We start from the raw sequence: 25,101 nt of genomic DNA on the forward strand, positions 1-25,101 counted from the left end.
CGTTTGTGGGTATAAGCAAGAAATGTAGACATGATTAGGTAAATTATTTTGGAATTTGTCAATAAATTGAAGTTATCGTAACCCCAAGTTTACATACTTCAAGCCAATGCAACCTAAAATAAATTTTCACATGCAATTCCAATTACCATTTATTATTTATTTTTTAAAAAGTAACAACATTTTTTCAGTAAGAAGACCCTAAAAATAAAAAAGAAAAAATGAAACAAACCCCAAAGGTCCAATTTATGGAGGGAGAGAGTTGAACCCTGTCTGGTGCTAGTTACTTGAATATGGAAACTTCAAACAAGAGATTTTGAAATTTTGCTAACTGTTACATCAAATAATACATAACTTCGATCAGAACAAATCACATTTTTCTGTACATTTTGTTGACACTTCAATTTTGGGGTTCCACAAACCCTCGAACACAAAAACACACGAATGCTGCCAATCGATAATGTAGTTTCAAGAGAGGTTTATCTGGCAAGAAAGAAAACATTCCCTCCTCGGAGAGAAGGATAAATATTGTTTTCTTGGAAGAACTTATTTTGGCAGAGTTGAATCTATACCTGTCCTGTAGAGTGGTTCTGCCATCGGACTTTTGAAGGGCACAGCAATACCAAAATCTAATTTGCAGTCAAGATAGGGAGTTCAGATTACTCTGAAGCGGCAGATCAAGACTCGATGACTGTTAACAACCATTTGACCACCAATTGCGCATTTCAATCAAATTGTGAGATTTAGTTCCCCAGTTGCCATGCAGGCATGAACATAAGTTCCAGACAAAAACCAGCAACACAATCAGCAACAACAGAACCCTTTACTGCCTCTTCGTCATCTCATTCACCTTAAAAGTAGGTTTGGAGGGGTACACAAAGACGACAGATGATACAGTTGAAGGTTGAAAACCAGCAGAGTATCTAACTGAAGTCACAGAAACTCTAGGAAGCTGCTGAGAACCTAAGCCTAGAGGGACAAGCATATACCTGAGTAAGTGTGCTGATCTTGGCAGGATATAGATTGTGTCACTGTGGGGTCCAGACGACACAAAACTTTGTGAATCGGCTAATGTGTATTTGATCTCCTGGAGCAACTCTGTTTGATTATGTACTTTAACTGAATATATGAAGGGATTCCCAAGAATGGCATGAGGTGGACATTCCAAACTCACAACCAATGGAGGTAGTTCCACATTCACATCAGGTAATCTGAGTTTCGTAACTTGAGACACTGTAGCCCAAGAATGAACTTCATCCCCGGGTTTTAAATCCCTTTGCCATCTCAGACAAACCATACCGATATTTAGCTTAGAACTATTTACCTTAGGAATGACGGTGAAAACCTTCTTAAACTCCTCACCTGGCACATGAATAATAGGTTCTGTGAACTCCTCATGACGAGGTTGTACAATGCATGCGCCAGTATTTTCTTCAACTTCAATGGAAATAGACAACAATCGAAGTGGCACTTCTGAACAATTATTGGCACTAACTATAAGCATGTTTGATTCATTTAAAGCTAAAGGTATGTGATCGGGATCATAAGCAGCCTTGATTTTCGAGAGCAAAAGTGGGTCCAGTCGAAATGGTAACATAAATCGTGGGCTAATAGTAAAAGCAATCTTGCCTTCAATCTCCAAGCTTTTGTGTACATGAACTTTTTGCAAGCTAGGTTCACCATTGTGAGGATAATAACCCAATGAGACATAGAGCATAATAGGTTTGGGACGATTCCACTTAATTTTCAGTTTGCATGACCATGATTCCCCCTCAACTAGAGATGGGACAGAAATCAACCCAAAAGATGGCTGAATTTTTTGAATCTTATCTGAATGAGATTCAGAGTGATCATCAAGTCCATCCCAATATATGTCAATAAGCACAACATGGAGATCGTCTGCAGAGAATGGTTCCACTTCTCTTGGACTAAGAAGGCCACTGCCTCGTGTATCTACAAGATTAATCTTTAACTCACCGGAATAGACTGCATGGCTTTTAGAAGTTACTTTCACAGGTAACATATAATTCTCTCCAACCAATGCAGGGCCACATGAACATAAGACTAGATCCACTTGTGGTTCCGGCTCTTCAACCTGTATGGCCTTCTGTCCGGAGAAGGCCAGGCTAGGATCCTTGGTGGGTATAGTTTCTACCTGGTCTTCAAATTTCCAAAGTGGTAAATCATTCATAGACGCTGGACTTTCAGCTCTGCAACATATTGAGAATTGTGGTCCCATCCTTGCAATTATATATGTACATTCAAGCTTTCCAGTTTGGCCTACATATTCAGTATTATTCCACTAATTTAATAGAAGTTGATTGATAGAGTGGATTGAAAATGAATTTGGAGATTTGTAACAATGGAGACAAAGTTACAAGATCATAGACATCTGAAAAAGCATTTGCCTATACGCTCCAGAGTGGAGTCTAGTATAATATATATGAGTGAACACGTAATCAGAAAATACAGAGTTTAATTAGAGAGGCCGTTCATTCTAGCATCTCCAATTAGTTTTATTCCTCGTCAGAAATTCCATACAACACCATTTCCCACCAACCACCATACCTGCTTTGAGCCTTAAGCTCCTATGGGCTGCATCACAGCACCAGCTTCCCCATCCCCTCCTAGCACTGCAACAACCATTTTCCCCATTTCTCGCCCTTACCTCCCCTTCCGGTTCAATTACCCTCTCAACAAAAGCAACACTCTAGTTCTACCTCCTCAAAACCTGAAAATTCCCATCCCTATCAAATGTTTGGAGTTGTAATATGGTAGGAAATAAAATTAAACCTAGTTTTATGTGAAGTAGGATCTCAGATTATCTAGTTTTCCAAAGAGCATTTTGTCACCCTATTCCTTTCCTTATGTGGTATGTCATGAAGTCCAAGTGTGACCTCTATTGCTTCTATCTTTCAGTATGTCGAAATCTTATTTCTGCTCACAAGTATCATAAATAACAAAGCTCGTGGCTTTTCTCATTATTCCATAATGAACTATATAGCATCGGAACAAAGAACATATTACATCAAGACCATTGCAAACCCAGAGTGGCATTGAAATGGCCAGTTCAAAATCAAGGATGTCATCCTAACTTCCTTGATTACAAACATATAGAAATTAAAAGTGATTGTATAAAATAAAGCCATCAACATACCAGATGTTATTTCATATGTCAAACGCATCCATTTGTTTGTAGCAAGCACCAGAGCTGGAGCTGTCTCAACTCTGCGACCAGATTGAGAACGGGGGATTGCAGCTGCATGTGACTTCTGCCCATTCTCGATGATAAAATTACACTCTGATTGATTGAATTGCACCTCCAACTGATCGATTTCAATATCTATTGGCAATCGTGATCGAAGTGATAATGTGATGAGCGATGAAGCACCCGGCTTAACTGTTTGTTCATGAAAAGCAACCAATGCAAGCAGAACCACCCTCAAGGGACTTACAAGATCAATCTCAAGATACAGAGGAAGATCACTATTTACTTTGCACCCACTATTATCTTCTTTCAAACTAAGTTCCAATGCACCGTCCACAACCCCAAATGCTTCCTTGTGTATCTTGGTTCTCTGTGAAAGACTAGCGGGGCCAGCTGGTCCACAATCTTTGGAAGATGGATCAAAAGCATTACTTGTTATGGGCAGTGCAGCCATTTCAAGTGAGTATTCTATGAAATCTTTCACGTTATTGATTTCCCTTGAGCACTCTCGTAGGTAACCCAAGATCTCCCATAATGACAATAGCCAGCCCTCATGTCGATAAAGATTAGCAATCTTATCAAATATTTCTTTTGCATTTTGAAATTCACTTACTGAAAAATATTCTCTAGCCATCTGGAATCGACAATAGGCAGCAGTCCTCTCAGACTTCAAGTTACTGTATGCTTCAAAAGCTCTTTTAAATAGGGCAATGATTTCAAAGGAATCTTGAAACCTCTTCCCTTCCGCAAGTGCGTAACGGGCATATTCATCATCGGTTAAACTGAAAACAAATCGGTTCAAATAAAACATTTAACAATCAAAAAGTGATGCATCTTACAGGACTATATTTAGGTATACGCTGGATATGGAGCGAAAGTGGACTCACGGTTGCATTACGTATGCATCCTCACGCTCAAGTAGTCTAGCAAACTGACCAATATACACAGAAGCTACCACAGATTCTGCGCTCCCATCAATTTCACCAATACCATCAGAGATAGATAGTGCGAATTCCAAACTTAATTTTTTTTCCTTCAGGTAGCTAGCTGCCAACTGTTTCAAGAGATATGTCAAATATAATTTAAAGAGCACAATTGTCGCTCACTTAGTACAGTTTTAATGCTTTCAAATATTGATGCCAGTGATCGTTAGAGCTATTTCTATTCTTCACGTTTGTGTGTGCGAGGTAGGAAAGGCTGGAAAACAAACAACCTGATAATAGTATGCTGGATAAAACTCCCATTCAGTTGCCTTCTCTGTAGGAACTGATGCCATACTTGGTACATGTGAAACATTAGCCGAGCTTGTCTCCAACAGTTGACCAAATACCAAATATTGCCTGCTTAACCATTCCCAGTGAAGAAAAATAACTTCTGGTGATCCCACAAGTCTCATATAACTAGCAGTGTGCTGACGGAACCATGCAATTGCTTCTACAAATTTCCCACCATGCAGCAATAGAGTTGACATCTTAAAATGCAAATGTTCAGCAATAGTTTTGATCTCGACTAAGCGTTGGATTGGGGGCAATCTTGTCGATGTTCCAACCATCTGAGTAAAAACATGTATGCCAACAAAGATGAGGAAGACTTAAATGAAAAAATAATCACAAAAAGTGTAGGTTTTTTGTACCGAGGCACACAAAAAGTTAATTGATTCTATTTGGGGTCCTTTTGCATAAATAAATATTGGTTCATTTAGGTCTTCTTCCAGTATCAAGTTATACTTCTAAGATACGCGAAAGGTAAATGATTGATAAAACATATAAAATCCTTCTCCTGATTCCTGAAATCTCTTAGCACTACCTATGGTTAGCAAAAATACACAAATTAAATTTCCTGACGAGCCTCTGGTCCGAAGTGCAAAGATTGTAACCAAGCCATTATTCTCAAGAGGTCATCAGATGAGTTTAAACACTCAAACAAGGCAAATCAAATAAAAAAGCCTTCGATTTCAGTCCAAGTAATACCTCTCGCAGTGCATGATAGGCATCCTCATACATCCTAAGAGCTTCGAGCCAGTCTCTGCGGAATTCTGCATATACAGCAACCTAGCAGTTCATAAGAATTAGATAAGCATAATTATGGAACAAAAAGAGTACATGTTGGCAATGACACTGTGATCTCGTTAATATAAAATATGATTTTATAATATGTTATTTGATTTCTAACATAACTGAAAGAGTTGAATAAAAGCGCTAATACATGCAGTATGCATCTTTTATATCACATTACATGATTTGAGTTAAAAGAATGATTCTGCTTTATAAAATTTTCACATTAACTGGCATAAAAATGCATACATAAATTCAACACAAGAGAGCATCATAATGAAAAAAAGACCTTACTTTGAAACAGTAGCAGACATTAAACTCCATTGAGCTGAAGTTTTTCTTCTCAAGACGTGTTTTAATTCTCCGACCTTCATCTCTATAATATATATTTGCAAGCTCCCCAATCGCATTCCCGAGCCTATGATGATAAAGCTGATTAGGCTTAATTTATGATTTATCTAAAGAAAACTTTTGCCAATTTTTTTTTGAGAATATACCAAAAAGAAAATTAGAATTTCGCCTCAGTTTTCTTCGAATAAAAAATAACATTATCAAAGATAGCAACGACACGAAATGGGAAGCTCAAGTAAGAAAGTTATATACTATGCCTGCTCAGAGATTGTTGAAGCTCTAAGTGGTCATCTGGTACAAAGACAATAAGATTTTTTGCATCGACATCTGCACGTTTCCTCAAGGTAATCATACGATCTTCACCGGAGTCAACTGCACCATAATTTTTCAGATGGTGAACCAATTTCCAGATATGGTCATAGCTCATCCAAGAAAGACATAATACCATCACACCAAAGAAACTAGCCAATTAGGTTACAAATTGCAATAAGGAAAATGTATAAGGGTTTTACAGTAGCATCCATCTTTTAATTTCCAAGAACATGGACAGAAAGGTTCAGATATTGGAAATGAGAGAAGAAGTTTCTCAGACAGTATTTTGAGAGAACGCTATTGGAAGAGGAACCCTAAATCAGGAAAACATTGAAACTAACATGTTCCATGTACTCCATCAAAACTAATTTGGGTAGACTTGTCCTAAAATTGTACACGGCCATAGTAAGGTAAATCATATAGATGTGGAGTAGAAAATATAACACTTCCAAGCACAAATTTCAGGTAAGTAAGAAGTACACTATTGTTACTACAAAACTATGAATAGTCAATTCAAGAATCTACTCAAACCGAAAAATGTAATTTAAACATATGCACCTGAGAATTACCATACTATAGGTAACGAACGAAAATGTGGAAACAGACCTTTACGACCCGACTGAGCAACCACCACCACAACCAATTTGATGTTCCTACCGCGTACGGTTGCCCTGGCAGAACATTTCAGGGGAAAAAGAAAGCATGTAACTGGCCGTTTTGATTGCAAAACCTGAAATCATTCGTATAAACAGGATAACCAAGCGTCGTGTACTTGAGATTTTCGAGATGGTTGCAGACATGGAGCCACTGGGCCGGATCGCCGGAGATGTCATCGACACTAAATAGTGCGGAAATAACAGAAGGAATCCTAGTCCGATGCTTGGAAAGCCAATCCCTTTTCAGAATTCCAGCTGGGTTGTCAGTGGGAGTCCTTTTCCGGGATGGTGCACCGATAATTGCGATGTTGGAGAAATCTGGCAAGGCGAGTGTATTGATAGGCGGTTGCTGAGAGTGCAGGTGCGCGGTAATGAGACCGTGGATCTCCGGACACCCCACCACACAAGCTAATGCTACCGGCGGCGTGCGTAGCTCCTCGGGATATTCCTCCATTTTTATGAGCAGATCGAACGGGTTTGGTAGAGAGCGACACGGCTGACCGATCGATGGCAGTGTGATTCAAGGATTCATATGTCTGTGAGATGAGCAGCTCGTTACTTGTTCGGGTTCACGACCCGACCCATTTCTTGTACGAAACTTTTTAGAAAATAAAAATAAAAAATAATAAAGGTGTGTTTTTTAAGTAAAATTTAATTTTTTATGTACTCTTTTTTAAAATTTTGGATATATGTAAAACATTTATATTTTCTTCAAAAAATAAACATTTATATTTTAAGGAGTTTTTAAATTTAATGAGTTTAAATAAAATGATTTTATGAGAACTCAAAAATACATTTCCGTAATTATTTTAATCAATCCACGTTTGATATTTTTTTCAAAGATAGACACGATTGGTGAACAAAATAGTAAAAAAAAATCATGACCATAAACGATATATGAATTAGATACGTTATCTTATTCACATAACATACTTTTCAATCTGTTTATTGGTTGATTTTGACAACTCGACAACTATTTGTTATAGCTTGTTATAATATGCACATATATCATTTTTTTATACTCAGAAAGTAGTTGATCATCTTCAACATCTATTATGTCATTTATAGTCCTCATCTGAAATCTGACATGGTCCTAGTTTTCGTCTCTAACACGACTTTTTTTCGGTTTTCTATATTGTCTTCATTCAGTGATCTTATGTTTTCGATTATTTGTTTTGTTATTAAATGGTTTATCAGTTTTCATAACCATCAACTATGATTCTTAAGAAAAAATACTTTTTGTCATCATATGTTTTCAATTATGAATAAAAATATGTATAACCAATATACTCTTCAATAACATGATATGTATATGTGTCTGTGTGTAATTTCAAATTTGAGTCATTCTTGATCTTAACATTTTATTTAGTTATACCTAATTTCAAAAATCTATACATATATACATATATATATATGTGTGTGTGTGTGTGTGTGTGTGCGCGCTTCATGTTACTTAGTTATACCTAATTTCAAATATATATACAGAATGTGTCTGAATTATANTATATATAATAACATAAACAATCTCAATAAGAAGAAAAGTGGAGAACTCGCTGTTTAAAAATAATTTACTGAGTACAATAACAAAGAAATTGAAATATAAACAAAAAATATATAAATCATTCTCAAATTAAATACTAACTCATAAATTTTTCAATGCTTTCTTCAANTTTAAGACAGGAAAAAGATTATTTTGTTGCAGAATCTGAGGTACTGCGGAGTGATTTAAGTGAGGAGAAGAGGAAAAAAAGAGAGCTATCAAGGGACGTTTCACGGCTAAACGAGCAGATTCTTGGTTTGGAGACGAAAGTTGATGACATCAAACAAGAAAAAGAAGATGCATTATTGGAGAAGAAGGCTGAGTTAGATTCAAAAGACAGAGCCTCAGCTGAGGCAGACGAGAAACTCGAAAAGGCACTGAAGGATTTAGATGTTCTCCGTGAAGTGGAGAACCAGCTAGTTGAAAAGTCGGCTCATGTTGAATCGTTGGAGATGGACCTCAAGCGTGCGAACGCGCTTCAACGTTCCTTGGAAAACGCCACATCTGATGCCATTTCTGAGCTAAATAAGGTAAAGGAAACAATGGAATTACTGGAACAAAGGATTGTAGATCAGACAGGTCACATTGACCTACTTGAGGCAGAGCTTAAACAACTAAAGACTGAACTTGGGAACACAAAGGAGGAGCAAGGCCGATTGGGTGAGCAAGCGGAGGCACTAAAAGCTGAGCTGGAGAGCTCTAAAGAAAAAGAGAATGATGCACAAGTGGAAATAGCGATGTTAAATTTTGAACTTCATAAAGCGAGATCCAAACTGGCTGCATCAGAGGCCAATGAGGCGAGGGGGCAAAGCGAAAAATCCGCAGTATTTAATGCGCTTCAAGAGATGGGGTTACAGATTGAAGAAACCAAGAAAGAAAATCGAGTCTTGAGAGAAGAAGTGAAAATGGCGACGCAAAGTAAAAACGATACTATCCTTGTGGAAGAGAGTAAGGATACAGAAGCCAAACCAGCAGAGGAGTGCGGGATGCTGATTAAAAATGTTGATGTTGTCGACACCCTTCTCACTAGAACGTCAGATCAAAGTGTAAGAGAGTTGAAAAATGTGAGGAAAGAGTTGGAAACTGCGATTTCAAAGATAGGGGAGTTTCGGAACCGAGCAGAACAAGCCGTTAGCAGAGCTGAAGCAGCCGAAAAGGCGAAAATTGCATTGGAGTTACAGATGAAGAAGATGAAGGAGCACGAGGAAAAGCGTAAGACAACCTTATCATCCCTCTATGAGGAATCGGTTTCGAATGAATTCAGCAGCAGCAGAAATCATGATCATTCTGCCAAGAAGTATCAACCTCTTGGTAAGGTCCTTAACATGAAATTTTAGTTTCAAAGATTTTTGCATTGAATGTACTCTTCCATGCGTTGGGAACCCTTGTATTTAGCGGTGAGTGTATTGAAACTATGACGAGGAACCAAAAAAAATTTTCTTGATAAAAAAGTAACCTTATTCTCCCGTTTCGGACTCATGCTCGCTAGTTATCACATGAACTCAATGTGCAGGGGAGTCTATTACTATATAGCATTTCATTCATACTGCACAATTGATGCCACTCTAAACATGAATTGATGCGCCTCCAACTCCAAACTGTTTCACAAAGAACCTATGGATACTTGGAGGGTCAGGTCGGGTCAATGACATGCTATTGTGAGAATGTTCTCAACCGTAGATGTGGGATGGCAGTGGGAAGGTTGACGTGTTTGTCCAAACATAGGATCCGCCTCGAAATCAAAATTATATAATTTTTCGAAAAATATTGTGAAGATTATAATTTTAGACAATAAAAAAAGTTTAAAACTGATAATACTTTCCAACTTTATATTAAGAATATATAAGATTAAAAAAATATTATTACAATTTAAAATTTATTAATTTATATTCAACATACATTTTCATATTAAACATATCATCATAATAGCATAAATATATTTCAATCCAAAAATATTATTAACGAAAAATTATAGATTAATGTTTTTACAACTTTAAGCCAAAAAAAAAAACCTAAAATTCGATTAGTAAACATTCAAAATTTGTTATTTAAAATCAAAAGAGACTTCAAAGTTGAAAATAAAATTAAAATATACCATTTTTAAAAAGCATAAATTAAAATATACCAACCAAATAAAATAATTATGATGGGCCATTGTATCTTCTCATAATCAGAAGAAACTTTACCCCTACTCATTCATACTTTTATATACACTAAATAAATTACTACATTCATGGATCAGAGCACGATAATGATAGAAAATAGCACAATCAATGCCACAGAATCTACCTAGATCATTGCACTTGCAAAGACATGTATACTTCCATCTCGAATTCACGTTTGTGGGTATAAGCAAGAAATGTAGACATGATTAGGTAAATTATTTTGGAATTTGTCAATAAATTGAAGTTATCGTAACCCCAAGTTTACATACTTCAAGCCAATGCAACCTAAAATAAATTTTCACATGCAATTCCAATTACCATTTATTATTTATTTTTTAAAAAGTAACAACATTTTTTCAGTAAGAAGACCCTAAAAATAAAAAAGAAAAAATGAAACAAACCCCAAAGGTCCAATTTATGGAGGGAGAGAGTTGAACCCTGTCTGGTGCTAGTTACTTGAATATGGAAACTTCAAACAAGAGATTTTGAAATTTTGCTAACTGTTACATCAAATAATACATAACTTCGATCAGAACAAATCACATTTTTCTGTACATTTTGTTGACACTTCAATTTTGGGGTTCCACAAACCCTCGAACACAAAAACACACGAATGCTGCCAATCGATAATGTAGTTTCAAGAGAGGTTTATCTGGCAAGAAAGAAAACATTCCCTCCTCGGAGAGAAGGATAAATATTGTTTTCTTGGAAGAACTTATTTTGGCAGAGTTGAATCTATACCTGTCCTGTAGAGTGGTTCTGCCATCGGACTTTTGAAGGGCACAGCAATACCAAAATCTAATTTGCAGTCAAGATAGGGAGTTCAGATTACTCTGAAGCGGCAGATCAAGACTCGATGACTGTTAACAACCATTTGACCACCAATTGCGCATTTCAATCAAATTGTGAGATTTAGTTCCCCAGTTGCCATGCAGGCATGAACATAAGTTCCAGACAAAAACCAGCAACACAATCAGCAACAACAGAACCCTTTACTGCCTCTTCGTCATCTCATTCACCTTAAAAGTAGGTTTGGAGGGGTACACAAAGACGACAGATGATACAGTTGAAGGTTGAAAACCAGCAGAGTATCTAACTGAAGTCACAGAAACTCTAGGAAGCTGCTGAGAACCTAAGCCTAGAGGGACAAGCATATACCTGAGTAAGTGTGCTGATCTTGGCAGGATATAGATTGTGTCACTGTGGGGTCCAGACGACACAAAACTTTGTGAATCGGCTAATGTGTATTTGATCTCCTGGAGCAACTCTGTTTGATTATGTACTTTAACTGAATATATGAAGGGATTCCCAAGAATGGCATGAGGTGGACATTCCAAACTCACAACCAATGGAGGTAGTTCCACATTCACATCAGGTAATCTGAGTTTCGTAACTTGAGACACTGTAGCCCAAGAATGAACTTCATCCCCGGGTTTTAAATCCCTTTGCCATCTCAGACAAACCATACCGATATTTAGCTTAGAACTATTTACCTTAGGAATGACGGTGAAAACCTTCTTAAACTCCTCACCTGGCACATGAATAATAGGTTCTGTGAACTCCTCATGACGAGGTTGTACAATGCATGCGCCAGTATTTTCTTCAACTTCAATGGAAATAGACAACAATCGAAGTGGCACTTCTGAACAATTATTGGCACTAACTATAAGCATGTTTGATTCATTTAAAGCTAAAGGTATGTGATCGGGATCATAAGCAGCCTTGATTTTCGAGAGCAAAAGTGGGTCCAGTCGAAATGGTAACATAAATCGTGGGCTAATAGTAAAAGCAATCTTGCCTTCAATCTCCAAGCTTTTGTGTACATGAACTTTTTGCAAGCTAGGTTCACCATTGTGAGGATAATAACCCAATGAGACATAGAGCATAATAGGTTTGGGACGATTCCACTTAATTTTCAGTTTGCATGACCATGATTCCCCCTCAACTAGAGATGGGACAGAAATCAACCCAAAAGATGGCTGAATTTTTTGAATCTTATCTGAATGAGATTCAGAGTGATCATCAAGTCCATCCCAATATATGTCAATAAGCACAACATGGAGATCGTCTGCAGAGAATGGTTCCACTTCTCTTGGACTAAGAAGGCCACTGCCTCGTGTATCTACAAGATTAATCTTTAACTCACCGGAATAGACTGCATGGCTTTTAGAAGTTACTTTCACAGGTAACATATAATTCTCTCCAACCAATGCAGGGCCACATGAACATAAGACTAGATCCACTTGTGGTTCCGGCTCTTCAACCTGTATGGCCTTCTGTCCGGAGAAGGCCAGGCTAGGATCCTTGGTGGGTATAGTTTCTACCTGGTCTTCAAATTTCCAAAGTGGTAAATCATTCATAGACGCTGGACTTTCAGCTCTGCAACATATTGAGAATTGTGGTCCCATCCTTGCAATTATATATGTACATTCAAGCTTTCCAGTTTGGCCTACATATTCAGTATTATTCCACTAATTTAATAGAAGTTGATTGATAGAGTGGATTGAAAATGAATTTGGAGATTTGTAACAATGGAGACAAAGTTACAAGATCATAGACATCTGAAAAAGCATTTGCCTATACGCTCCAGAGTGGAGTCTAGTATAATATATATGAGTGAACACGTAATCAGAAAATACAGAGTTTAATTAGAGAGGCCGTTCATTCTAGCATCTCCAATTAGTTTTATTCCTCGTCAGAAATTCCATACAACACCATTTCCCACCAACCACCATACCTGCTTTGAGCCTTAAGCTCCTATGGGCTGCATCACAGCACCAGCTTCCCCATCCCCTCCTAGCACTGCAACAACCATTTTCCCCATTTCTCGCCCTTACCTCCCCTTCCGGTTCAATTACCCTCTCAACAAAAGCAACACTCTAGTTCTACCTCCTCAAAACCTGAAAATTCCCATCCCTATCAAATGTTTGGAGTTGTAATATGGTAGGAAATAAAATTAAACCTAGTTTTATGTGAAGTAGGATCTCAGATTATCTAGTTTTCCAAAGAGCATTTTGTCACCCTATTCCTTTCCTTATGTGGTATGTCATGAAGTCCAAGTGTGACCTCTATTGCTTCTATCTTTCAGTATGTCGAAATCTTATTTCTGCTCACAAGTATCATAAATAACAAAGCTCGTGGCTTTTCTCATTATTCCATAATGAACTATATAGCATCGGAACAAAGAACATATTACATCAAGACCATTGCAAACCCAGAGTGGCATTGAAATGGCCAGTTCAAAATCAAGGATGTCATCCTAACTTCCTTGATTACAAACATATAGAAATTAAAAGTGATTGTATAAAATAAAGCCATCAACATACCAGATGTTATTTCATATGTCAAACGCATCCATTTGTTTGTAGCAAGCACCAGAGCTGGAGCTGTCTCAACTCTGCGACCAGATTGAGAACGGGGGATTGCAGCTGCATGTGACTTCTGCCCATTCTCGATGATAAAATTACACTCTGATTGATTGAATTGCACCTCCAACTGATCGATTTCAATATCTATTGGCAATCGTGATCGAAGTGATAATGTGATGAGCGATGAAGCACCCGGCTTAACTGTTTGTTCATGAAAAGCAACCAATGCAAGCAGAACCACCCTCAAGGGACTTACAAGATCAATCTCAAGATACAGAGGAAGATCACTATTTACTTTGCACCCACTATTATCTTCTTTCAAACTAAGTTCCAATGCACCGTCCACAACCCCAAATGCTTCCTTGTGTATCTTGGTTCTCTGTGAAAGACTAGCGGGGCCAGCTGGTCCACAATCTTTGGAAGATGGATCAAAAGCATTACTTGTTATGGGCAGTGCAGCCATTTCAAGTGAGTATTCTATGAAATCTTTCACGTTATTGATTTCCCTTGAGCACTCTCGTAGGTAACCCAAGATCTCCCATAATGACAATAGCCAGCCCTCATGTCGATAAAGATTAGCAATCTTATCAAATATTTCTTTTGCATTTTGAAATTCACTTACTGAAAAATATTCTCTAGCCATCTGGAATCGACAATAGGCAGCAGTCCTCTCAGACTTCAAGTTACTGTATGCTTCAAAAGCTCTTTTAAATAGGGCAATGATTTCAAAGGAATCTTGAAACCTCTTCCCTTCCGCAAGTGCGTAACGGGCATATTCATCATCGGTTAAACTGAAAACAAATCGGTTCAAATAAAACATTTAACAATCAAAAAGTGATGCATCTTACAGGACTATATTTAGGTATACGCTGGATATGGAGCGAAAGTGGACTCACGGTTGCATTACGTATGCATCCTCACGCTCAAGTAGTCTAGCAAACTGACCAATATACACAGAAGCTACCACAGATTCTGCGCTCCCATCAATTTCACCAATACCATCAGAGATAGATAGTGCGAATTCCAAACTTAATTTTTTTTCCTTCAGGTAGCTAGCTGCCAACTGTTTCAAGAGATATGTCAAATATAATTTAAAGAGCACAATTGTCGCTCACTTAGTACAGTTTTAATGCTTTCAAATATTGATGCCAGTGATCGTTAGAGCTATTTCTATTCTTCACGTTTGTGTGTGCGAGGTAGGAAAGGCTGGAAAACAAACAACCTGATAATAGTATGCTGGATAAAACTCCCATTCAGTTGCCTTCTCTGTAGGAACTGATGCCATACTTGGTACATGTGAAACATTAGCCGAGCTTGTCTCCAACAGTTGACCAAATACCAAATATTGCCTGCTTAACCATTCCCAGTGAAGAAAAATAACTTCTGGTGATCCCACAAGTCTCATATAACTAGCAGTGTGCTGACGGAACCATGCAATTGCTTCTACAAATTTCCCACCATGCAGCAATAGAGTTGACATCTTAAAATGCAAATGTTCAGCAATAGTTTTGATCTCGACTAAGCGTTGGATTGGGGGCAATCTTGTCGATGTTCCAACCATCTGAGTAAAAACATGTATGCCAACAAAGATGAGGAAGACTTAAATGAAAAAATAATCACAAAAAGTGTAGGTTTTTTGTACCGAGGCACACAAAAAGTTAATTGATTCTATTTGGGGTCCTTTTGCATAAATAAATATTGGTTCATTTAGGTCTTCTTCCAGTATCAAGTTATACTTCTAAGATACGCGAAAGGTAAATGATTGATAAAACATATAAAATCCTTCTCCTGATTCCTGAAATCTCTTAGCACTACCTATGGTTAGCAAAAATACACAAATTAAATTTCCTGACGAGCCTCTGGTCCGAAGTGCAAAGATTGTAACCAAGCCATTATTCTCAAGAGGTCATCAGATGAGTTTAAACACTCAAACAAGGCAAATCAAATAAAAAAGCCTTCGATTTCAGTCCAAGTAATACCTCTCGCAGTGCATGATAGGCATCCTCATACATCCTAAGAGCTTCGAGCCAGTCTCTGCGGAATTCTGCATATACAGCAACCTAGCAGTTCATAAGAATTAGATAAGCATAATTATGGAACAAAAAGAGTACATGTTGGCAATGACACTGTGATCTCGTTAATATAAAATATGATTTTATAATATGTTATTTGATTTCTAACATAACTGAAAGAGTTGAATAAAAGCGCTAATACATGCAGTATGCATCTTTTATATCACATTACATGATTTGAGTTAAAAGAATGATTCTGCTTTATAAAATTTTCACATTAACTGGCATAAAAATGCATACATAAATTCAACACAAGAGAGCATCATAATGAAAAAAAGACCTTACTTTGAAACAGTAGCAGACATTAAACTCCATTGAGCTGAAGTTTTTCTTCTCAAGACGTGTTTTAATTCTCCGACCTTCATCTCTATAATATATATTTGCAAGCTCCCCAATCGCATTCCCGAGCCTATGATGATAAAGCTGATTAGGCTTAATTTATGATTTATCTAAAGAAAACTTTTGCCAATTTTTTTTTGAGAATATACCAAAAAGAAAATTAGAATTTCGCCTCAGTTTTCTTCGAATAAAAAATAACATTATCAAAGATAGCAACGACACGAAATGGGAAGCTCAAGTAAGAAAGTTATATACTATGCCTGCTCAGAGATTGTTGAAGCTCTAAGTGGTCATCTGGTACAAAGACAATAAGATTTTTTGCATCGACATCTGCACGTTTCCTCAAGGTAATCATACGATCTTCACCGGAGTCAACTGCACCATAATTTTTCAGATGGTGAACCAATTTCCAGATATGGTCATAGCTCATCCAAGAAAGACATAATACCATCACACCAAAGAAACTAGCCAATTAGGTTACAAATTGCAATAAGGAAAATGTATAAGGGTTTTACAGTAGCATCCATCTTTTAATTTCCAAGAACATGGACAGAAAGGTTCAGATATTGGAAATGAGAGAAGAAGTTTCTCAGACAGTATTTTGAGAGAACGCTATTGGAAGAGGAACCCTAAATCAGGAAAACATTGAAACTAACATGTTCCATGTACTCCATCAAAACTAATTTGGGTAGACTTGTCCTAAAATTGTACACGGCCATAGTAAGGTAAATCATATAGATGTGGAGTAGAAAATATAACACTTCCAAGCACAAATTTCAGGTAAGTAAGAAGTACACTATTGTTACTACAAAACTATGAATAGTCAATTCAAGAATCTACTCAAACCGAAAAATGTAATTTAAACATATGCACCTGAGAATTACCATACTATAGGTAACGAACGAAAATGTGGAAACAGACCTTTACGACCCGACTGAGCAACCACCACCACAACCAATTTGATGTTCCTACCGCGTACGGTTGCCCTGGCAGAACATTTCAGGGGAAAAAGAAAGCATGTAACTGGCCGTTTTGATTGCAAAACCTGAAATCATTCGTATAAACAGGATAACCAAGCGTCGTGTACTTGAGATTTTCGAGATGGTTGCAGACATGGAGCCACTGGGCCGGATCGCCGGAGATGTCATCGACACTAAATAGTGCGGAAATAACAGAAGGAATCCTAGTCCGATGCTTGGAAAGCCAATCCCTTTTCAGAATTCCAGCTGGGTTGTCAGTGGGAGTCCTTTTCCGGGATGGTGCACCGATAATTGCGATGTTGGAGAAATCTGGCAAGGCGAGTGTATTGATAGGCGGTTGCTGAGAGTGCAGGTGCGCGGTAATGAGACCGTGGATCTCCGGACACCCCACCACACAAGCTAATGCTACCGGCGGCGTGCGTAGCTCCTCGGGATATTCCTCCATTTTTATGAGCAGATCGAACGGGTTTGGTAGAGAGCGACACGGCTGACCGATCGATGGCAGTGTGATTCAAGGATTCATATGTCTGTGAGATGAGCAGCTCGTTACTTGTTCGGGTTCACGACCCGACCCATTTCTTGTACGAAACTTTTTAGAAAATAAAAATAAAAAATAATAAAGGTGTGTTTTTTAAGTAAAATTTAATTTTTTATGTACTCTTTTTTAAAATTTTGGATATATGTAAAACATTTATATTTTCTTCAAAAAATAAACATTTATATTTTAAGGAGTTTTTAAATTTAATGAGTTTAAATAAAATGATTTTATGAGAACTCAAAAATACATTTCCGTAATTATTTTAATCAATCCACGTTTGATATTTTTTTCAAAGATAGACACGATTGGTGAACAAAATAGTAAAAAAAAATCATGACCATAAACGATATATGAATTAGATACGTTATCTTATTCACATAACATACTTTTCAATCTGTTTATTGGTTGATTTTGACAACTCGACAACTATTTGTTATAGCTTGTTATAATATGCACATATATCATTTTTTTATACTCAGAAAGTAGTTGATCATCTTCAACATCTATTATGTCATTTATAGTCCTCATCTGAAATCTGACATGGTCCTAGTTTTCGTCTCTAACACGACTTTTTTTCGGTTTTCTATATTGTCTTCATTCAGTGATCTTATGTTTTCGATTATTTGTTTTGTTATTAAATGGTTTATCAGTTTTCATAACCATCAACTATGATTCTTAAGAAAAAATACTTTTTGTCATCATATGTTTTCAATTATGAATAAAAATATGTATAACCAATATACTCTTCAATAACATGATATGTATATGTGTCTGTGTGTAATTTCAAATTTGAGTCATTCTTGATCTTAACATTTTATTTAGTTATACCTAATTTCAAAAATCTATACATATATACATATATATATATGTGTGTGTGTGTGTGTGTGTGTGCGCGCTTCATGTTACTTAGTTATACCTAATTTCAAATATATATACAGAATGTGTCTGAATTATATCATACACAAATGTAGACATTGCAATACACAAAATTATTTTGTATTTAACATGTTTTTTTTTTGCATCAATGTTATTTGTCTTAACTATTTTGTTCAAAATGTGATGCATGTCAATATGTACGAATAACAAAGAAATTATATAATTCATATAAACCATTTATTACCTTATTCGTCGTAGAACGAAAAACCCAAAATCTATGACTTTAATTGGTGTACTCTCATATCGATTTTTATATAAACAACAAGNTTATAGATATTCCATGTTTTTTTTTGGAAAAAAACACAAAAGGAAAAATAGTGCCTCAAAATCATCATGTAAAATTCATTCAAAAAACCCCTTGAGAAAAATAACCGTAAAAATATAATATGAAGTCACACAATTTTTCTTAAACCAAAGAAAAATTTTAGATCATAGACAAAATTTATCCGACAACAACAAAATATACATCAACTTAAGATACAATTATCATTTAAAATCATACATAATCATTAAATTAGAACAAAATCACGCACCAAAAATCTACTATATATTATCTCTTTTAACAATATATCCATGTTTTTCATCTACCAAATGACTCCTAGTTTCAATCATCATCTCATAATACACGTATGTAATATGTGATTTATGCAAAAGCATATACGCGTACACCAACAATCATGCCAAGGGCTACCAAATTTTTTTATTCCACCTATTATACTACAAAAATAATATAAACAAGTACAAAAAAAACTCAAATTTAATTACCTTCTATCCATCTATCTAACTAACAAATTTTGAATATATAATATAAATAATGCCGTAAAAATTTTGAATACTTATTTTCAAATAAATTCTTGGAAATACATATGCACCGAGAAATAAAAAATATTATATGTTGATATTAATGAAAAAGTGAAGTAACATTTCTGCATTTTTAATATTTTATAAAACTTCAAACTAAGTAATCCAAGCAAATAGAAAATATGCATTATGTGCTTAAGAATTAACGAAAAATCAAAAGAATGAGAAATTAAAAAATAACCATATTCGTGGGACATGCAATTTTATTTCTATTTTCTTTCGGTAAATGAACAAACCACGTAAACAATCAAAATATAACATGATCAATACAAGTTACACATATCCAAACAATTAGAAAATATGCATTATGTATTAAAAAATCAACAATAAAGCATGTTAGCGCTAAAGTAAAAATATCATTCAATTGCAAAAAAAGTAAAATAGTAAGCTCACGTATGAAACTAATTTATTTATATTAATAATAAATAATAATAATAATAATAATAATAATATCTTACTATATATTAAGTTTTCTTATAATAAAGCCAAAATATTGGTGATATGATCTGGTTTTTTTAATTATATATTAATAAAATATCAAATTTTTAATTCAAATAGCATGTAGGTAAGTGGATATGACTTTCTTCTTCTTTACAAGATTTTGCTGCATTTCCGACTGCTCAAACTTCAAAAGTAAAAAAAGCATATTAATGAAGAAACGGACAACCTCACCTCTGACCCCACAAATTCTATTCCATATAATTTATTATTTCTCTGCAAAGAATGTGGGCCCCATCAGATCCAAAAAGCTTCATCTCCCACACTCATCTGGGCCTTCTCTCATTTCACGGCGGCTTTGTCCTTTTTTTCAACACTGAAAGAAAGAATCCCATCTCTCTCTCTCTCTCTCTCTCTCAATGTATGCTTTCCTCAAAGTCTCAGCTTGTTTCAGTTCCCCTTGACAATGGCTTCTTCTCTTGTTTTTCCCTCACATTTTCCTGAAGTTTTTATTCTTCTTTTTCCTTCTTCTTCACCATACTTTTGGTTCTTCTAAATCTCTCAAGTTTGGCAGCGACTTGATTGCAGATTTTTGAAGCCAGCGTTTGCCCACAAATCTGTTGCTCTCGCTTCAGGTAGTTTATCTCTTGTTTTTTTTTCCCAAAAGACTGTCTTTTATACGGATAATCATTCATGGGGTTTGATGTTCTCTTTGTAATCTTGCAAGTCGGATGCAACACTTTTAAAAAAGGTGTTTGCACGTTTGTGACTGTCTGTATGTCTTCAGTAATTTAAATGTAGCAAAGATAAGAGCTTGATATTGGTTGGTGGGGGATGATGGTTATTGTGAGAAGATTCTTTGATAATGATGAAGAAATTGATTTTTTATTTTTGTCTTTTGTTTTTTCCATGTCGGATTCTTTGTGTCTGATATATCTTTGCTTACTTGTGGGTATGTATGGGTATGTAGAATATTGTTTTGTCATTTCTCGTATTCCCACAATCTGATTTTGTATGCTAAATCTTGGCCTAATGCCAAGAAATAGAACCTTATCACTCGTATTTCTTGCTTCTCAAATTTATTTTTGTAATATTAGCTGTCAAATGCAAAGTTTAGCTTAAATTATGAATGGCTTATTAAGAATCTTGTTCGGTTTTTGTATTATAAAGATGTATCTTTGAAGCAGTTGGTTTTATGTGAGTTTGCTGGGCTCCCTATTGTGTTCATATTCAAAAAAATGTAACTTTCAGTAGTTTATTTTGATATTTTTTTTGTGGAAATGCTTTGCCTCCATAATGATAATTCTCGTGAACAAGAAATGATTGAGAGTGATGCATAAGTCTATGCATTTGTGCAGATGCTTTGTTTGAATTTCTATTTTCGCCCTGCCATCAATGACTCAATGTATGTTACTCACAAAATGGTTTTTTTATATATTTTTTTGAGCTGATCATTTTTAAAATCAGCTTGATGCTTTGGAAAATGGGGTGTGTAACATATTATCATCGTACAAGGTCACAAGTTGGAATTCTGCAGACACAACCCCATTATAGTTCATTAAGGTGATATTAGGTGGTCATGTATTGGTCTTTGTAAGTCAATGTCCAATTACATGTACATGTGCATCTTGGATATTAATCCCAGATAAATTTCTCGTTCTCCGTATTACAAGTGAGAAGCATGTTTATGCATATGTATTTCTAAAGGAAAAAGCTACTATGACTGCAGAAAATGATCTATGGGTAAATAAATTCTAGCTAGTTTCAAACGGTTTACTTCCTTTGAGATTGAGCTTATGTGAGAAGTTGTTGCTAACAAACAAGGCTTATTTTCAATCATTTAAGTTGAAGTTTACCTTTTGTTTATGAAAAGAATGTGCCAAGCAGTACTTCAAGGGAATCCACCTGTTTGTCACAAATTTTAGTAGGTCTATGTTCATTCACTTAAATGTCCATTTGTACATATTGCAGCTATGCAGTGTACAAGCTATGTCCCTGTATATTACCTTGCTAAGGATCGTAATGTATGTGCTAATGGATTTTCATGGCACTTATTCAATGGCGATCATAATTATGTGGAGGGTCATGGCGCCAAGGTATTGTTGCCGTCATATACTCTCGAACAGTATTTAGGGTATGACAAAGATGTATTGAGACAGATAATTCAAAATCATGATGCCACATTCAGATTCCAGGTATATATTTACAAGCTTTCAATCTTTGAAGCGGGGACTGTACAGTCATAATTGCAGGGGTTGGTATTCTTCTTTTTGTTTCGGAATTGTGGTATACAGTCAGGGGCAGTCGTCTCCTTAAATGACAAGTCGGCAACTTTAATGTTTTATTTTTCTAAAATAACATTTTGCTAGAAATTTTTTTATCGATAGTCGAGGTACTACTACATATTAAACTAAGAGGAGATTCCTTTTAATTTTAGAAGTGTTAGCATATTCGTTGATATATATTATGAATTTGAGGTTCACATCAACTTTTTATGTTGCTCTCTTAGGTCGGGGAGCTGCATCGCTTGTATATAAAGCAAAGGGAATTGATGGATGAAATCAAGACTCGAGGAATTTTTGCACAGTTGCAGTTGCAGAAATTGGAGTCAAATTGTCCTTTGTCTCAATCCCAATCTAGTTGTTGTCAGACTCTGCTGCCACATGCTACAAGCTGCCTCATTGAAGATTCTCCAGGTGGCAAAATGCCTTTTTTATCTGCAGAAGATGTTCAGAAACGACCATTTTTTGTTGCAGGAAAATTTCAAGAAACTACAACAGTAAACTCCAGCCCTTTTCTTACAAAAGCCAATTTTAATGGAATCGAAGCACCCCCTTTCCGAAGCAAGATACACGATATAAAAATTTTGGATCTTGAAATTCCGGCTTATCCGTGCCATGATAGTGGAATGGAGCAGGTTGAAGAGGAAAGTTTCAGTGCTCGTCATGTAATCTCGGACATTCATCCTCCAAAAAAAACTAGTTATTTGATTGACTTGAACAAACCAGCATTTCTTGGATCGATGACGTCAAGTTCCTCTGCTCCTTTTGAACCTTGTGGCGACAACATCGTGAATGGTAACTCGAGTTTTTCTGGAGAGGAGGCAAAAGGAACTTGTACTTTATAAACACTGTAGACTTGTAAACTGCCAAGGGAGCTCTGCTGAAAAAACATCATCTTGGGACATCGATTTAAATTCTACACCCCTCAGTTGCATATCAGAAACAGAGATTACTTTTGAAAGCATTGAGAACAAAAATGAGGAAATTAAAGTTGGAGATTCTGAAAATGCTGGAATTATATCTTTTAACAAGATGAACTTGAAGGCTTGTGCGAGCACAGAGATTGACATTTCTTCTTCTGAAGGAATTTCCAAGGACATTCAAATCGAGGCCCCTCTTTTTTCCAAACAAGTGGAGGGAGAATCAGCCATGGAACTCGATATGATTGGAGCCGAGACTTTAGTTATGATTTTTACATCGAGGATTGGACAGTATACGAAGAATTCAAGCTCGGAGCCGGTGGAAAACTCGAATAAAACTCTTTATTGGTTTGCTGATATAGTTGCTTCTGTTGATCAAGAAATAGGGGTTATTACACCGACGCAATCTCTCCAACTTGATGTACATAATTTTTACGTCGAGAAGGAGAAAGAAACTGGTAAGATATTGGGTTCGCTTGAAAGGGACTGTGTAAATAGAACAAAGCAGCACAAGAACCTCCGGAAAATAGGTTTACTGGAAAGAAATGCCAGCAAGAATGCTTGTGCTACACCAGGAAAATGTTACAAATTACAACATTTGGATGTCATTCAAAAATCACTTGACTCGAAATTGAGGCATCAACCTCATACCCATTATAAACAGGGATTCTTGCAAAAGTGCTTGGACGGATGGGGAAAAATAAGGAAACGTCAACAGGGTCATAGACGTCGAGCTAGTAAATTTCTAGTTATCAGCTGAGTTAGTTAACAGTGAGGGGAGGAAGTGAAAATCTTGATTCATTGTGTACTAACTTTTGTAGTCAACATTATTAGCTTGTCAGGATGAACTGAGATTGTGAGTCATGATCAGTCATCAGATTCTGTGGGAATTCCTGGTAAAGAATATTCTTGTAAAAAAAAATGGTGATTAGCCGATTGCTAAAGAACTTATCGAGAAATCCTTATTTATAACAAGCATTGCCTTAGTTTTTAAACAAAATGTGTTATTCTTATTAAGCAAAATCTTAAACAAAATACATGGATGTGTAATACGAGCGCGAAAAAATTGATAGATATAAGTATTTATTGATATGATATATTATACGGTGTTTGATATATCAGAATAAACAAAACATAGTTTCGCGAATGTAGTTCACTCAACAAGCTCGATGCCCACATTTTTTTCTCAAAAGCAACACAAAAAAAATACAACCAAGTAAAATACTTCTTGAATTCCTACATATCATAAAATTTGTTTACAACCACCAAAAACATCAATGAATACATATATTTGGTTATAGATAGATAGATAGATAAAATAAAACTCATGCAGAGATTAGATAATATGGTACTATGCTATACATGATGAGACCTAATCTGTGTTAATTACTGTTGGATTATTAAGTATGCATAAGATCTGCATATGATTATATTTGAACCACATACAATTTTTTCAAATAATCCAATTATAATTAACACTTGATATATTATGCATATATATCTCATCCATTTAGCATTAAAAAAATTGGAAATACTTAATCATGGGACCAGTTAATAATCTGAGTGAAGTGAGAACTTTGATAGGCTTTTTGCAGCATCTCTTCATCTTCATGATATACATCACGAAATGTCTCTAAGTTGATCTCCGCATTTCTTAAAGCTGAAAGGCAAAGCTCTTTTCTCCACTCCTCTAAATGTGGGAAGCCTATGTAATCTCCATACTTGTCACAGTACTGCATTAAAATACAGATGAACAAAATTTAAGTTTTACAAAAAATTTCAAGTTCATCACGGTTAACAAATTTTGGTGCGGCATGAGACGCGAGAATTATTTCCGATCTAGCTCCAACACTGCATATAGTATGAAATTTTCATTTTGTGTTCTTTTTAGTGATCTCAACATATTTTACCATTTTTTTTAGAATTTTTTTCTCAACTGACTCTTATAGATAGGGAAAAGTGAATAACTAAGTTTTCAATTTATTTATGATGTAAAAAACCATAACTAAAATAATTATTTAAAAAATAAAATAAATTATTCATAAATAAAACATAATGTTACTATATTATATACAAACAATGCG

General features: G+C 35.8%; 5 protein-coding genes across 8 annotated transcripts in view; 2 read left to right on the forward strand and 3 right to left on the reverse strand.

Moving 5' to 3' along the window:
- Positions 1-205: 205 nt before the first annotated feature.
- On the reverse strand, positions 206-7,157 carry LOC140956945 (uncharacterized). Of its 2 annotated transcripts, XM_073413923.1 has the most exons (9): positions 6,695-7,157; positions 6,529-6,593; positions 5,868-5,982; positions 5,554-5,677; positions 5,176-5,256; positions 4,419-4,757; positions 4,093-4,259; positions 3,155-3,987; positions 206-2,277 (listed from the first exon to the last, which is right to left on the reverse strand). In XM_073413923.1, the coding sequence occupies exons 1-9, from the start codon at positions 7,030-7,032 to the stop codon at positions 821-823; spliced, it is 3,519 nt and encodes a 1,172-aa protein (XP_073270024.1). In that variant the 5' UTR covers positions 7,033-7,157; the 3' UTR covers positions 206-820. The 2 variants fall into 2 exon arrangements, with proteins under 2 accessions (XP_073270024.1, XP_073270025.1); XM_073413924.1 differs by lacking the exons at positions 6,529-6,593; positions 6,695-7,157 and having other exon boundaries at positions 5,863-5,982.
- A 1,077-nt stretch (positions 7,158-8,234) lies between these two features.
- Positions 8,235-9,508, forward strand: LOC140957158 (uncharacterized). The gene has a single exon (XM_073414288.1). It carries the CDS (start codon positions 8,235-8,237, stop codon positions 9,453-9,455), a length of 1,221 nt encoding a protein of 406 aa, XP_073270389.1. The 3' UTR covers positions 9,456-9,508.
- Positions 9,509-10,660: 1,152 nt separating this feature from the next.
- On the reverse strand, positions 10,661-17,612 carry LOC140956955 (uncharacterized). 2 transcript variants are annotated; one of them, XM_073413943.1, is made up of 9 exons: positions 17,150-17,612; positions 16,984-17,048; positions 16,323-16,437; positions 16,009-16,132; positions 15,631-15,711; positions 14,874-15,212; positions 14,548-14,714; positions 13,610-14,442; positions 10,661-12,732 (listed from the first exon to the last, which is right to left on the reverse strand). In XM_073413943.1, the coding sequence occupies exons 1-9, from the start codon at positions 17,485-17,487 to the stop codon at positions 11,276-11,278; spliced, it is 3,519 nt and encodes a 1,172-aa protein (XP_073270044.1). In that variant the 5' UTR covers positions 17,488-17,612; the 3' UTR covers positions 10,661-11,275. The 2 variants fall into 2 exon arrangements, with proteins under 2 accessions (XP_073270044.1, XP_073270045.1); XM_073413944.1 differs by lacking the exons at positions 16,984-17,048; positions 17,150-17,612 and having other exon boundaries at positions 16,318-16,437.
- Positions 17,613-20,070: 2,458 nt separating this feature from the next.
- Positions 20,071-23,996, forward strand: LOC140956501 (uncharacterized). 2 transcript variants are annotated; one of them, XM_073413260.1, is made up of 3 exons: positions 20,071-20,450; positions 21,787-21,911; positions 22,325-23,996. In XM_073413260.1, exons 2-3 carry the CDS (start codon positions 21,789-21,791, stop codon positions 22,940-22,942), a joined length of 741 nt encoding a protein of 246 aa, XP_073269361.1. In that variant the 5' UTR covers positions 20,071-20,450; positions 21,787-21,788; the 3' UTR covers positions 22,943-23,996. The 2 variants fall into 2 exon arrangements, with proteins under 2 accessions (XP_073269361.1, XP_073269360.1); XM_073413259.1 differs by having other exon boundaries at positions 20,086-20,450; positions 21,787-22,010; positions 22,325-23,995.
- Positions 23,997-24,307: 311 nt separating this feature from the next.
- The window catches only part of LOC140957477 (flavin-containing monooxygenase FMO GS-OX-like 9), a 7,139-nt gene continuing 6,345 nt past the window's right edge, over positions 24,308-25,101 (reverse strand). The window contains exon 7 of the mRNA XM_073414761.1: positions 24,308-24,750. Within this exon, the coding sequence (XP_073270862.1) occupies positions 24,553-24,750 (198 nt within the window). The 3' untranslated portion in view covers positions 24,308-24,552. The remainder of the gene's footprint in view (positions 24,751-25,101) is intronic.

This window comes from Primulina huaijiensis, chromosome 14 (genome assembly GCF_012295235.1).
Source record: "Primulina huaijiensis isolate GDHJ02 chromosome 14, ASM1229523v2, whole genome shotgun sequence".
Taxonomy (NCBI): Eukaryota; Viridiplantae; Streptophyta; class Magnoliopsida; order Lamiales; family Gesneriaceae; genus Primulina; species Primulina huaijiensis.

Excerpts from the sequence above, each read along its gene's own strand:
- LOC140956945 (XM_073413923.1), bottom strand. The coding sequence starts at position 7,032 with ATGGAGGAATATCCCGAGGAGCTACGCACGCCGCCGGTAGCATTAGCT. Across the intron at positions 5,257-5,553 it reads ATGTCTGCTACTGTTTCAAA|GTTGCTGTATATGCAGAATT; the intron begins GTAAGGTCTTTT and ends ATGAACTGCTAG. Across the intron at positions 4,260-4,418 it reads ATCCAGCATACTATTATCAG|TTGGCAGCTAGCTACCTGAA; the intron begins GTTGTTTGTTTT and ends CTCTTGAAACAG.
- LOC140956955 (XM_073413943.1), bottom strand. The coding sequence starts at position 17,487 with ATGGAGGAATATCCCGAGGAGCTACGCACGCCGCCGGTAGCATTAGCT. Across the intron at positions 15,213-15,630 it reads CCTATCATGCACTGCGAGAG|ATGGTTGGAACATCGACAAG; the intron begins GTATTACTTGGA and ends GTTTTTACTCAG. Across the intron at positions 14,715-14,873 it reads ATCCAGCATACTATTATCAG|TTGGCAGCTAGCTACCTGAA; the intron begins GTTGTTTGTTTT and ends CTCTTGAAACAG.
- LOC140956501 (XM_073413259.1), top strand. The coding sequence starts at position 21,789 with ATGCAGTGTACAAGCTATGTCCCTGTATATTACCTTGCTAAGGATCGT. Across the intron at positions 22,011-22,324 it reads ATGCCACATTCAGATTCCAG|GTCGGGGAGCTGCATCGCTT; the intron begins GTATATATTTAC and ends TTGCTCTCTTAG.